General features: G+C 39.4%; 1 protein-coding gene across 5 annotated transcripts in view; it reads left to right on the top strand.

The window, feature by feature from the left end:
* Nucleotides 1-538: 538 nt before the first annotated feature.
* Nucleotides 539-13,577, top strand: part of HERC4 (HECT and RLD domain containing E3 ubiquitin protein ligase 4) — a 36,504-nt gene continuing 23,465 nt past the window's right edge. For 3 of the 5 annotated variants that reach the window (XM_030487073.1, XM_030487072.1, XM_030487069.1), the window contains exons 1-7: nt 539-678; nt 1,604-1,709; nt 3,023-3,312; nt 6,197-6,356; nt 8,214-8,290; nt 10,568-10,789; nt 12,318-12,409. In XM_030487073.1, coding sequence (XP_030342933.1) covers nt 3,087-3,312; nt 6,197-6,356; nt 8,214-8,290; nt 10,568-10,789; nt 12,318-12,409 — 777 coding nt within the window. In that variant the 5' untranslated portion in view covers nt 539-678; nt 1,604-1,709; nt 3,023-3,086. Of the gene's footprint in view, nt 679-1,101; nt 1,362-1,603; nt 1,770-3,022; nt 3,313-6,196; nt 6,357-8,213; nt 8,291-10,567; nt 10,790-12,317; nt 12,410-13,577 lie in introns of those variants that run through there. The other 2 variants (XM_030487068.1, XM_030487071.1) reach the window with 2 other exon arrangements.

Here is a 13,577-nt window from a genome sequence, read left to right as displayed (position 1 = left end):
CGGAGGGAATGATTTGCCACAGAACATACTTAGGTTTTGTAATCATTGACTTAAAAATAGTGATGCGATACAACGATGGCCCGTTTTAACGCCGCTGTATTTCCCCTGGGCTCACTGTTCCCAAGCCAAGGCTAACGCAGAGCTGCCATCACCACCCCGGAGCGAGCCCCATAGCTCACAGCCCCCTCCCGCCCCAGCTCTGCTCTTCTCCAGTGCCGTCCCGCGGGCGCACCGGGAAGACGGAGGCATCGCTTTGTCATTCCCCACTTCATGCTCATCCTCCTACGTTTATTTTTTTATCGTCAACTTCTCTCAGCGTCTCCACAGCGCAACAGAGGGAACCGAAGCCACACGGAACAGAACTCGGACACCACGGACTTCTGGCTCCGCCGAGCAGACGCTGCCCCCCGCTGCCGGGCTCCGGGCTGACGTCACGCCGCGCCGCCGCTGCGTCACCACTCCTGACCACGAGGCCGGGTGGGAGGAAGGCGAGCGGTGAAGCGGGCGCGCTGCGGCCCCGCCCGCTGAGTTTGCGCCTGCGCAGCAGCGCCGGCCGGGCCCTGTCATCGCTCCGGGTTGGGCTGCTCACACCCTCGCGGTGGCCGGTGGGTGCCTGCAGCGGGCGGGCCGGGTTTGGGTGCGGCATCACATCACATCACATCACGTCGCGGCGTCGGGGTAAGTGGAGGGGAGCCGACCGAACTGGAGCGCTTTGCCCAGTGAGTACTGCCGGGCCGCGATGCGCTGCCGGACCTCCGCAGACCCGGGCGCTGCCGCCCTTGGGCCCCACGGGGCGGACAGGAAAGTGGACGCGGCCGCACTCGGCTGTGGGAGCTGGGCGGGGAAAGAAGGTGCGGGGCGGCCGTTGGGCCGAGGCGGTTAGGACCGTTACGGGCGACGCCGCTTAGCAGTTGCGGGGCGCGCTGTGGAGGGACCTCGGCGCCTGGCGCCGCCCCCGTCGGAACGGGCGGAGGCCCCGCTCCGGCCGCCGACCTGCGCCCCTCCGTGGGGGCTTCCTTCACCCCGCCCCGCGGCCGCTCTCTCCGGACCCCAGCGAGGTAGCGGTGCCCCAGGGACGGGAACTGTGGTGCCTGTGCCGCAGGCTGACCGCGTTTGCGGTGTCCCGTGCGAAGGGGCCGCGGGAGAGGGCGTGTGGCCCCGCCCTCGGGTGGCCGGGCGCAGCGAGGTTACACAGCCCGCTCCAGCCTGCGGGAAACATCCAGACTCTTCCTGTGGCACCGTTACCCGCCCTGCCTCTGCTAATAGAAAAGGGGTTGGGTGGTTTCCCTCGCGTTCCGTATTTGGTGTCGGCACTGGGCTGCTTTTGACGTCACGCGTGGTAGTATCTAGCAGCTGACAACGTGAGTTGGCTTGATGACTACGTACGGGGATAAAATGCGGCTGTGATTTGAGGTCAAAGTACAAAGCTGCTGTGGATACTGACTCTTGAAAGAAACAAACAAAAACCCCACCTTCTATGGAAATACATACCTGTTTCAGTGGAAAGGAGAACTTTTACCCCACTGGAGGTAGAGATAAATCTTGACTACAGAAATCTTGAAGCCCTATACTCATACATCTTTTCTAACTTCTTGTGTTGCAGGTTGAAGCTTGCATTGCAGTCACTGCTACAAATGTGTGAAATTTGCTGTTACATAGCTATGTCTTAACTGAAGACTTCATCGTTTTGATGTCCCCTTCTGAATGTGGTAGGATATAGCTAGTGATAGCTAGGGAAATACTTGACCATGCGTCATCCTCTGAGATAGGTAAACAGAAAGCAATATATTTTAAGCTGTTTGACTGTTCTAGTTTTATTTGGTTGGGGTTTTTGTATGACATCACAAAAATAAGCATCTTGTTTACTGCATTTTGACTTTTACAGAGAAAAATAGATCATCCTGTTGTGCTGGAAGAATTCTGACCTTTGTTTTGTGTAACACTTGGTGCTAACTGGTGGCTTGCTGGTGTGAGCAGTTTTATGTTGAGGCAGTTTGTATGTGTTAAAATCCTGCAGCACGTAAAACTGAATGCATTCATGGTGCATTTTATTCCACATTCCATTAGTCATGCTGTCTTCCAAATAATGGTCATAGCTGAAAAATTACAGAAATTTTACACTGTATTGCATTGATTTTTAAATTGCTCTGAAAATATGGGGAAACTTGCTGTCGCGGAAATGCAGTATGAGTAATGGTGAAATCATTGTCATAATTTCTTCATCAACTGCAATACTGAAAATGAAAGACAAGTGTAGCTTTGTATTCTTTCCAGATAGGTACAGAGTCTGTTATCACAAACTCTGGTAATTAAACTTTAGGCGTTAGGGCTGGGGGTTTGCGTGGGAGTTTGTGTACGCGGCCTCCTGTTACTGCAGAGTAACTATGGAGCTGTAGCTCATGTCGATTGCAGTGCAAGACTGGTGACTTGACTTTTGCCTATATATTTTCTTTAAAATTGGAAGTTCAGTTGACTCACAGTTTTTTAAATGTAATGATTGACACATCGTATTATTCTTTGTGTTGCATAACTAGATTGATCAGAGGTGACCAATTTTTTCCAAGCTGTGAGTCAAATGTTGTTTTTGGGGATGATCTTGAGGCTGTACACAGTGCTTTCTGGAGTCGTGCAGCTCTTCATGCAATGAAACTAGCCTTTACAGTCTCCTTAAAAAATGTTTGAGGTCATTGCTACTGGTTAGAATTGATTGTGACTGCCATTTACATAGATCTGGATTAGGAATTAGAGAAGTTTTATAAAGAATGGTACTTTGAAAAAGTTTTATGACACTGAGGACTTGCACATCTTAAAGTTTTATCTGAAATAGGAAGGAAAGCATTTTACTGCAGAGTTAATGTAAATACTGTCCAAGAAAGTAAATCACAGTCTTAAAAATTGTTCAATGTTTCAATATACTGGTATATAGAAAGTGAATTTGTGGATTACATGCTATATAGAAGGTAACATAAATGTTGGGGACAATACTGAAAAACTGCCCTTTTTTTTTTTTTTTTTTTAACAGCTACACAGAAGGGATATTCTAGAAAAGTCAAGTTGGAAGATCACTGATCAAAAGAAGCATAAACATGTTGTGCTGGGGAAATGCATCTTTTGGACAGCTTGGATTAGGTGGAATTGATGAAGAGATTGTTTTAGAACCCAGAAAAAGTGACTTTTTCTTAAATAAAAGGGTCAGAGATGTAGGATGTGGACTGAGACATACTGTTTTTGTCCTGGATGATGGGACTGTTTATACATGTGGATGCAATGACCTAGGACAACTAGGGCATGAAAAAGCCAGGAAAAGACCCGGTAAGTTTAGAAGTAATGAACTGCGGGGATTACATATAGTTGTGCATGTATTTGTTTTCATTATGCTGCCAGGATTGCTAAGTGTTTGTGCATGTGCTGAGTTGTATGCACAGTGGGTCTTCCAAGAATGGCCATGTTTTTAACTTGAAAAGCATTCCTTTGCTTGGATTGCATCTTGTGAGAATTGAAAATGACCAACTGTGAAACATGTCTGTCCCCTCATATTTTTGCCTGCCATGCAGCTGGACAGTGCCACTGTGTTTTATTTCTTTTACCTAAGGCTATGGGAGACTCGGTAGCTGTTGTTAATCTCAAGGGGAGATGACCTGCTTTAGTACATGGTTTAGCATTGTACTGTATATATGGGTTTGGCTACTGGAATATAGTAGAAACGAATATGTGGCATACCATAGTTGAGAAACATGCTGTGTTGTTTTAATCATCTAATACGTGATGTAGAGCAGGTCCGATTAAAGCAGTGTTCTTAATTTTTTTTTTTTTTTTTTAAGGACTAAAAATACAACTTCTGATAAAAAAGTTTTCAGCATATGCAGTGCGACAGGAAGAGGATTTGGAAAAGCCTAAAGCATTAAACGTGAAACTTCTTTGGGCTTTTTTTCTTCGTATCTATGTTAAATGCATGTTTCTGCTTCCTGCTAGTGCAATTCTATAGCAGAAGTGGGTAAACATCTTGTAGGGACTGCAGAGGAGCGTGCACATGGGCTCCCTCCAGAGCTGTGCATGTGAGTCATAGCTGTGTGCTACTGAGAGATGTGGTACAGTGCTTCTGACAGTACTTCCAGCATATCGTAAGCAAACTGAAAAGGCTTAGTAAGAGTTTGTTCTAATCACTGCTATAGGAATTCTATGAGTTACTTGGCACAATAATTGATAGAAATATTTCAAATGGAAATAAGTGATTATGCAGTATTTTAATAGTTCTCCTTTATTCAGAGTTTCAGCTTTGGTGCCAAATGAAGATTTTCTTTTTTTTTTTTTTTTTTTGTGTGTGTGTGTAGTTGATGTGTAACTTTTTAAAACTAATTTGGACTTCTATTGGGAAACAGTAAATGAATATTGAAACTGATAAACTTTAATCTTGTGCAAGAATCTGCTTCATGAACATGAACAGAAACTCAATAGAAACTTTCCTTGTCAAACTGACTGAATAATTGTTACCCACTTTGAAAATGATGCTGAATTGTTTTTTAAATGTTAAAGTTACAACAAAAATATCTGAATTCTGTCTTCTGGTCTTTTTTTTTTTTTTTTTTTTTTTTTAGACTTGTATAAGCTTTTGTATATAATGGAGAAACATCTATTATAAGTCTCTCTTTTTTTTTAAATTTTTTTCTTTATTAACATGCCCAGGCACAGCAGTCATGAGGACTGTAATGTCCTCCTCCCTAATTTTTCTTTCATCTAGAGGTTACTGACAATGCTGTTGAATGTTCTAATGTGAAGTCAGTGCATTGGGATAACTTTTCTTGCGCAATATAAAGAATCTTGGTATCTTTACAAATGGGTGTATGCTCTCTTTTGAATGTCTTTCTGCTAACTGAAGATACTGTTGTTGCTGACTGCATGTCTTTGCCACCTCTGTGTCACCAGTGGCACTATTTAGCTGTGCCTTCCCTCTTTTCTCCGTACAGAGCTCTGCTTACCATAGGGATTGTGTGAATGCTCTTTAATTTGTATCAGTCACCCTGGCTAGTTTAGCAGCTGGTGAAGATAGTCTGAACTAATCTGCATGCTCTTGCCTGAACTGGAGAGTGCTTGGATGACCTCTTCCATTGACAGGGCTGTGAAAGCCATAATGGGCTGAATTGGGGTGGTAACCTCTTTAATCAGACCAGCCATTTAAACGAATGAACTGATGTCTGCTGCTTGTTTTACTTTATTTTGGAAACTGAGTGCCTGTCATGTTGCAGATACTATTAGCTACTGTTTGGAAATCGTCTTAGGTGATGATGGGTTGTGTTTACAGTGCGTGTTACGTTGATGATACACAGGCTTTTTCAGTGCTGTGCCATTCTTAGGCAGGAATAGAATAGTGTTTGAAATCTAGGCATAAAATGTCTAAGCAGGCTCTTATCTGAGAGGACTGTTGAAAATTCCAGCCTGAGTGACAGGCCCTGATGGTATTTCTCCACTTTACTGTTGTTGAAATGAAAATGTTGGATTTCTGATTGCAGATCATAAGCATGAAAACAAACTGAGTTTTTCCCAATGTATTTAAAGGTATTGATGCAGGCTGCTGGAAGAAAATCACAGATATTTTAGTGTTTGCTTTTCAGGGCATGCACTGTCTGTCTAGAAAAATTACTCTTTAGGATCTGTTGCTACAGTATTTTGCATTATAAAGAGGACATTGTGTAGCTCATTGCAAAATCAGTAGCTTTAGTCTTTAATTCGCACTGCCTTGTTTTCCAGGCTTTTTTGTTAATAATGAATAGGTGAATTTAATTTGCTGTGGTGGAGTGTTTTCCTCTTACATAATGCCTACACATGTAGTCATTTGACAATAATCTATTTGACCTTAATGTTAATTGGTTTCTGCACTCATTTTCAGATTGGCAAGATTGGAAGGAATGATTATTATCAAGCTGCAATTTTTGTGCACTTCTTATATTGTTTCAGATATAGTTTTTGTTCGGTTAAATTTGGATGTCGAATTTAACTTATTTCTCCTAGAATAACATGCTTATAATTTTAAATGAAGGATGTTTTGGCAGACTTCTGGGCTTACTTCTGTGTCATTTCAATTGATATCTTAGTACTGAGTATAACTGTCTTGAACAACACTAGCTTCTTAGAAGCTTTTTTTTTTCTTAGTAGTTTGATTTTAGGCAACTAATTTTTTTTATTTATTTATTTATTTTAGAGCATGTTGGTGCACTGGATGCCCAAAATATTGTAGCTGTGTCATGTGGAGAAGCCCACACTCTTGCACTGAATGACAAGGGTCAGGTATATGCTTGGGGTCTGGCTACTGACGGACAGCTTGGCTTGCCGGGAACAGAGGAATGCATCAGAGTGCCCAGGTTAAAAACAATTAGTATATAATACGTTATTTTTTTTTGGGGGGGGATGGGAACTGGTTAAATCGTATTGGTTAATCTATTCTGCTGTTATAATTAAAATCACACATTAGAAAGTGTATTTTAGTTATGGCACTTATATGCTGTAGACAGTTTCCTTTCTCAAAAGTCAGCTCACACGAGAAGTGTTACAGGTTGGTTTGCTTTTTTCCTTTTTTCCTCCACCTTTTTTTTTTTCTTTTAATAGCCATCTACTAAGAAGGAGAGTTATCTTGGGAAAGTAGGATGGGTATTTTAAGAATGTAAGTAGGGATTGATAACTGACATTTAAGAGAAGTTAGAGAAGTAGAATGTTAAACCAGTTGTGGGAGTATATTTGAAGAAGGTATGGTTGCTATCTGGTCTTTGTACTTCAGTTCTCACCACGAATTTTAGCTGTGATCAAATAATATGCCTTCTAGTTATAACAGTGAATGCTAGCCAGATTCACTTGCTTGCTTTCAGAATGCTGTAAGTGTTCCAGCTAGCTGAAGTCCACATTTTTACTGTGATGAGTAGGTTCACTGAAATCAGTGGAACTGCCTGTAGCAGGAAGTTTGTATGTTTGCAAGCTGGAGGTTTTCTCTGCTAATTTTGTTTTTTACATAGGAAAAAGACACAAGAAAGTAACAATTCCTTGAAATATTAGTAATTCATAACTTTATCATGGTTGTCTATGACGTATGTATAAATATGAAAGACACAAGTAACTACTGTAAAGTTTTTTTATTTCAAATTGAAAAAACACAGAGGCCTTTTAGAAACTCCTGGTTTTCTCATCAGAAGTTGAAAGCATCTAGATTTAATGCACATTTGTGTGTATTTGCAACTTCTTTATAATATCGTGCAATACTTAACAGTTCTGTAAACTGAAGTTTGGATTCAAGTTCTGTGTTCAATTTTGGTCCCTAACTGGACATGCTGTCCCTAGAAGGTCCACAAAGATGATTGAAGAACCGGAAAACCTGTCCTATGTGGAAAGGCAGAGAACTGGGTTTGTTCAGCCTTGAGAAAATAAGGCTCAGGGGAGACCTTATCACCATATTTTGGTATTTAAAGGGTGGCCACAAAGAAGACAAACTCCCTTTTTACAGGAGTCATGGAAAAGGTGAGGGGTAATGGCTACAAGTTACTTCTGGGGAGATTCTGACTGGACATGAGAGAAATCTTTCACAATAAGAACAATCAGACAATCAGCATTGGAATAATCTCCCTAGGGATGTGGTGGATTCCCCAACACAGGACACTTTTTTCTAAAACTTGGCTGGACAGGGTGCTGGGACATCTAGTCTAGGTCATGCTTTGCCAAGAAAGGTTGGACCAGATGATCCTTCAGGTCCCTTCCAACCTGGTATTCTATGATTTTTATGATCTTGATGTTGGTAGAGCTGAAAAATTGAGTGTGCAAGATAAAGACTGTATCTCTGATATTGTTGTAAAGAAAATGGCAAACCCTTTTTCTTTTGGAAACTAGAAAGTAGGAATAATTTTCTTCTTGCATCTGGTATTTATTTCTTCCATTCAGCTGTGTGACATCTTCCTAGCACATGAGCCTCCCTAATTCTTGATTGTGGTCTTTTACTGATGATATTAATTTGAAAATAAGACAGAACCTGTCCTTGAAAGTATTAGAAAAGAAGCAGTTTTGCCTTAAAGACTTTACTAAATAGCTTCTAATTAAAGTTAGGATATTTAAATTAGTTTTATATGTACTTCACTGAAAAGGATTCACTTTCTGTATTTTACTCTTTTGTGTGACTTCATATTTCTATGCCATGAACTAGCAGTTTAGTTCTTTCTCTTTTTTTCTTACCCCAATAGAAATATTAAAAGCTTATCAGAGATCCAGATTGTTCAAGTAGCTTGTGGCTATTATCATTCGCTAGCACTCTCAAAAGGTAAGCCAAATTCTTCTGAAGTTTTGTGTAATTTCTCACTGGCTCATTCTAAAGGTTTCAACATTTGTTTGTTTTATAAAGGAAATGTTTTTTTTAAAAACGTGCTACCACCTAACACAGATGGGATTTCAGGTTGGTAGGGGAAGTGTAATGTAATGATGGAATTTAAAAAATAGAGGTACAAGCAAATGCTGTGGTGTTCTGCTTTTTTTCTTACATTTTTTTGCTCTTTATCAGTTTGCTTTCATGTAACTTCCTTTTTAATTATTTTTTGTTCCTCTCCTTTCTTTGGTCCTGTTTCTTTTTCATCCTGCTAGCATGCCGCTTTGTCTATTAGTCTATTTTAATCTGTAACTTCAAGTTCCTGAGGCTTCCAAGCAATGACTTCCTTGTCTGATTTTTCCATTGCAAAGCCCCTGATTTGTTGGTGCTTCTACAGTTAAAATGTAAGGTCTTATTATAACCCACCTTTTGAAAGGTTTGAACATCTGTCTCCAAAATTTTGCTGGGGCTATGAGGACGTACTTAGTTGGCTTAACTCGTGTAAGAGTACTGCATATCTCATTAGTATAGCTCTCCAGAATGAATATGAATTTAAATTTGCTGCTTGTTTGTTTCATTGTGACAAAGGCAAATTGTTGCCAAAACTTCCATTTGGAAGAACTGGCTGCTGGACAGGGTTAATGGAAACTGAAAAACTCAAAAAATCCAGAAAGATTTTAGTTTGACAGTGTTGCTTAAAAATATGTGGTTAAAATATAAACTAAGTTGTGGGGAGGGAGGTGTTAATTGTATGCTGAATGTCTTGGGGTTTGTTTGGTTGGTTGGTTTGTTTTAATTAAATATAACAGTTTATACCAACTACATGTGCTTTAATGCTGTACATGACTTTTCATGGGCTCATATTGAGTGTTTACTTTGCCATTATGTATTACCAGTTATCTTTGCCTTTATAACCTAGCGAGATTCCTTGTTTTCCAGACAGTCAGACAGATTTACAAATAACCCTTTGCCTGGGTTAAGATCAGCAGCAGACGTGGGGAGTATCAGCATTATGCTGTTAAGTGTTCTGTTGGTCAAAGGTGCAAGAATTTAATAGGAGTTTGCAGTTTAAAATTCACTCAATGAATTTTACTCACAAGCTTCATGTACAACATCACTATTCTATTGCCAATTCATGGATTTGCAGCTCTGTTTCTGTTCTTCACATGCATTGTAAGGTAGTTTTTGTTTTGTTTTGGGTTTTCTTCTGATTATGAGAGAACCTGCAAAACTACTTGCAATGTAGTGAGGTTATGGCCTTAAAAATGTAATTGCAGAGGGAGGAAAATGGGATAAACTTACTTGAATTACATATTTTGAGAGGAGACTTCATAGTATTTTTGTATCTATATATGGGATATTGATCAGGTGGATTAGTTCATGTGGTTGTAAATGATTGGCATAGGATTTCTTTGGTGTTAGGAAAATTGTTTTGTATAAAAGTGGTAGTTTTAGGGCTTTTTTGGTCTCATTGGTTTTGTTTTGATTTGATTTTTTTGGTTGTTGAAACATTACTGTTTCAAGGTAGCATTACTGTTTGAAACATTGTATCAGCAAAAGCAAAATATCTTTGTGATTAGTGTTGATCTTTAGGATAGTAAATACATTGGCAAAATGTTGGTTGTTCAATAGAATGTTTTATTTCAGAGGCAGTCTTAACATAGCTCTCTAATTCGTGATTCTGCAATTTTTTTATTTTGTTTTTAAGTCATCAAATGATATTATAAACTTTGTGCTTTGTTAGTTAATATCATTAATATTTACAATTTTAAAATAGATGTAATTCAGATTGTATCTGAAAATTAAGTATGTTACTGTATAAAAGCTTAAATGAGGCTTGTGATTGGAAATTGGAGATTTTTGCATGTCCGGTATGCAACTTCAACAAGATCTCTGCATAAAAATACATGCAGTAGTGGAACTCCCAATGGAACAGCATCTTGCTTTGTGAAAACCAAAGTCAATTTATCTAACACTGTTTGAAACAGGAATGTTAAGAAGATTTTGGAGGGTTTTGAATTTGATTTAAATACTTTGATTAAATATTTGAGTTGAATGTCTGCAAATTACACAAGATTGCTTTGCTTCAGAAGTCAGTAATTTTTATGCATTTTCAAACTAAACAGTATTTGGAGATTAACTGTCTAACTTTTAGCATTTCTTAAAGTAAATAAACTTTATATAATTAAACTATATTGATTGTATTGGTGCTTTTTCTTTTTTTCCTTTAACCAGGAAGTGAAGTTTTTTCCTGGGGACAAAATAAATACGGCCAGCTGGGCTTAGGTTACGAGTATAAAAAACAAAACTCGCCACAAGTGATTAAATCTCTGCTGGGAATCCCTTTTGCACAGATTGCAGCAGGAGGAGCTCATAGTTTTGTTCTAACTCTTTCTGGAGCTATTTTTGGATGGGGACGCAACAAATTTGGGCAGCTGGGTCTTAATGATGATAATGGTAAGTAAACATTACTTTCGTAAACTTTCGTAGTGAAGATCTTGGTTTGTGAATCTAAGGACAGCAGTATTTCTAGAACAGGACCAGACAGAACAAACCTCAGTTGAGTATTGTCAGGGAGTGCTGCTGTCATGTGAGATTGCATAAGGAAGACACAATTTTTTTCTTCTGCTGTTTTGTAGTGAAAATTCTGACAATGTTAGGTTGGAATTCTAGCCTGCTTGACTAGTTTTCTTTCCCTGTTCTAGATTTTTCTGCAACTTAAACTTTCTGAAAGGGATTGAAATAAGATACTACGCAGTAGTTAGTTTGAACTGAATTTCAGGTAGATGAAATTGCTTGACAAAACCAGTAATCTGTTAAAAAAAAAAAAAAAGTGTCTTTAGTAGACACATTTAAGGCATCTTCAGGCACATTTAAGGCACTGTTTTTGCACATTTAAGGCAGTGTTTTACTGTCATAAGAATATCTGCCTTTCTTAGGCCACCTTTGTAATAATTCACAATTTTCATCTAACAATTTCCAAAATTTCCTCTACTAGGGTATTGATAGTCATTAATGATTTTAATCAGGTGTTTAGGTTAGACAAAAAAACGTTTGTTGGTTTTGTTACGTTACATGCACGCTATCTGTGTGCAGGGATCCAAGAGGGGAGTGTGTGCTATCGGATTCCTGTAACACACAGTTTAGTATAGAATAATCTATAGCTGGTTTTGTGAATTCAGATTTTCTCATGGATTCATTGTTGTCAATGCTATTTGAAGTAAGAAAAATGTGCTGTGGTTAAACTGCGTATCTGAATTAATGCTTTAAATCGGGTCACACTAATAAGAAAATTACATGTACTTTTCAGAAATAATATCTTCATGGGAGACTTCAGTTGCTTCTACATGTTCTTTGGAATATGTATGACCCCAGTTTTTTATATAGCTTCACTTCTCAGTAAAATTCCTTTTTTCTAGCTTGATAGGGTTTTTTCCAGGCATTGTGGCATATCTGGAAAATTTTAAGACCTTAGCATTAACACCTGAAAAAGCTGCCTTTGTGCAACTGGATGACAAAGTTGGTTTGTACTGGTGATGGAGGGAAGTCAAGTTGTGCCTCCTAATTATTCAGTGTTCCAGTCTATTATACATTTAGCAATATTGAACTGTGACCAACGGATACCAACTTAGAGGAACACTTTAAAAACATAAAGTGCATAACTCAAAAAGTCTCTTTTTTGTTCCTCATGGCCAGTATGAGTTCTAACATACTGTTCCATATTTCATGATTTATGTATTGACATATGATCCTGTGCTAAGGAAAATGAGATTGTTTGCTACAAAGTATTTCAGCACACTAGTCTCTGTTTTTCTGTAATAAAGCTTCTCAAAGATATATAAACTTAGTCACAATCATTGCATTATGCTAACAGATTTAAAGTGCTTGTTTGACTGGAACAGAATTCAAATAAATGAGCAATACTGTTTCTTTTCTGATTTTTATTTTCTAAATAAGTGATCTACTGCTGTGTTAAACTTTTCAGACAGGTATGTTCCTACACTGCTAAAGTCACTGAGAACTCAGAAGGTTGTTCATATATGTTGTGGAGAAGATCATACTGCTGCCCTTACAAAGGTACAATATTTAAAGATGTATTTATGCTTTAATATTTTAATGTTTTTAGGAGAAGATACTACCTGAATAGGAAATAATAAATAAAATTCTGCATAAAATTTCTTCAAATTTTATTGGGTGAAGTTGAAGAAACACTGGAAAAATATTTGAAAAAAACCTTACCAAATACAATAAATCTTTCAGTAGTTTTAAATTTTTGTCAGATTTAGTGAAATTGAGTATACAAAATACAGCATTTTTGATATGACAGTGTATGTTGCATTATTAACATTATGCAAATACTGAAATTTACATTAGTGTATCCTAAAGAGATTATCTGTTTTCAGACTCTAATGCCTCCTGCATTGCTGTTATCACTGATCAGACCAAGTTAATTTTGAATTTAAATTAAATTCGGGGGGCATTGGTGTGTGTGGTTGTTTGCTGTTGTGCTGGGTTGACCTTCGCTGGTTGCCAGGTGCCCATCAAAGCTACTCTGTCACTCCCCTTTCTCAGATGAACAGGGGAGAGAAAATATGTTACATGCTCACGGATCAGGATAAGGACAAGGAAATTGCTCATCAATTACTGTCACTGGCAAAATGGACTTGACTTGGGGAAATTAATTAATTGCCAATCAAAAGTCAAAGTAAGGTAATAAGGAATAAAACCAAATCTTAAAAAAACCTTTCCTCACCCCTCTCTTCTGCCTGGGCTCAAATTCACTCCCGGACTCTCTACCTCCTGCCCGTGAGTGGCGCAAGGTGATGATAAATGGGCATTGCAGTCAATTCATCACGCTTTGTCTCTGCTGCTCCTTCCACCTTGCTCTCTTCTGTTGCTCCAACATGGGGTCACACCCACAGGAGACAGTCGTTCATGAACTTCTCTAGTGTCAGTCCTTCCTACAGGCTGCAGTTCTTCACAAACTGTTCCAGCATGCATCCCTTCTACAGGGTGCAGTCCTTCAGGAGCAGACTGCTCCAGCATGGGTTCGCCATGGGGTCACAAGTCCTGCCAGCAAACCTGCTCCAGTGTGGGCTTCTCTCACCACGGGTCTACAGGTCTTGCCAGGAGCCTGCTCCAGTGTGAGCTCTCCACAGGGTCACGGTCTCCTTTGGATGCATCCACCTGCTCTAGTGTGGGGTCTTCCACAGGCTGCAGGTGGATATTTGCTCCACCATGGTCT

Source organism: Strigops habroptila, chromosome 5 (genome assembly GCF_004027225.2).
Source record: "Strigops habroptila isolate Jane chromosome 5, bStrHab1.2.pri, whole genome shotgun sequence".
Lineage (NCBI taxonomy): Eukaryota > Metazoa > Chordata > Aves > Psittaciformes > Psittacidae > Strigops > Strigops habroptila.
Note: the sequence above shows the minus strand (reverse complement) of the source record. Positions and strands in the feature narration are given on the sequence as shown.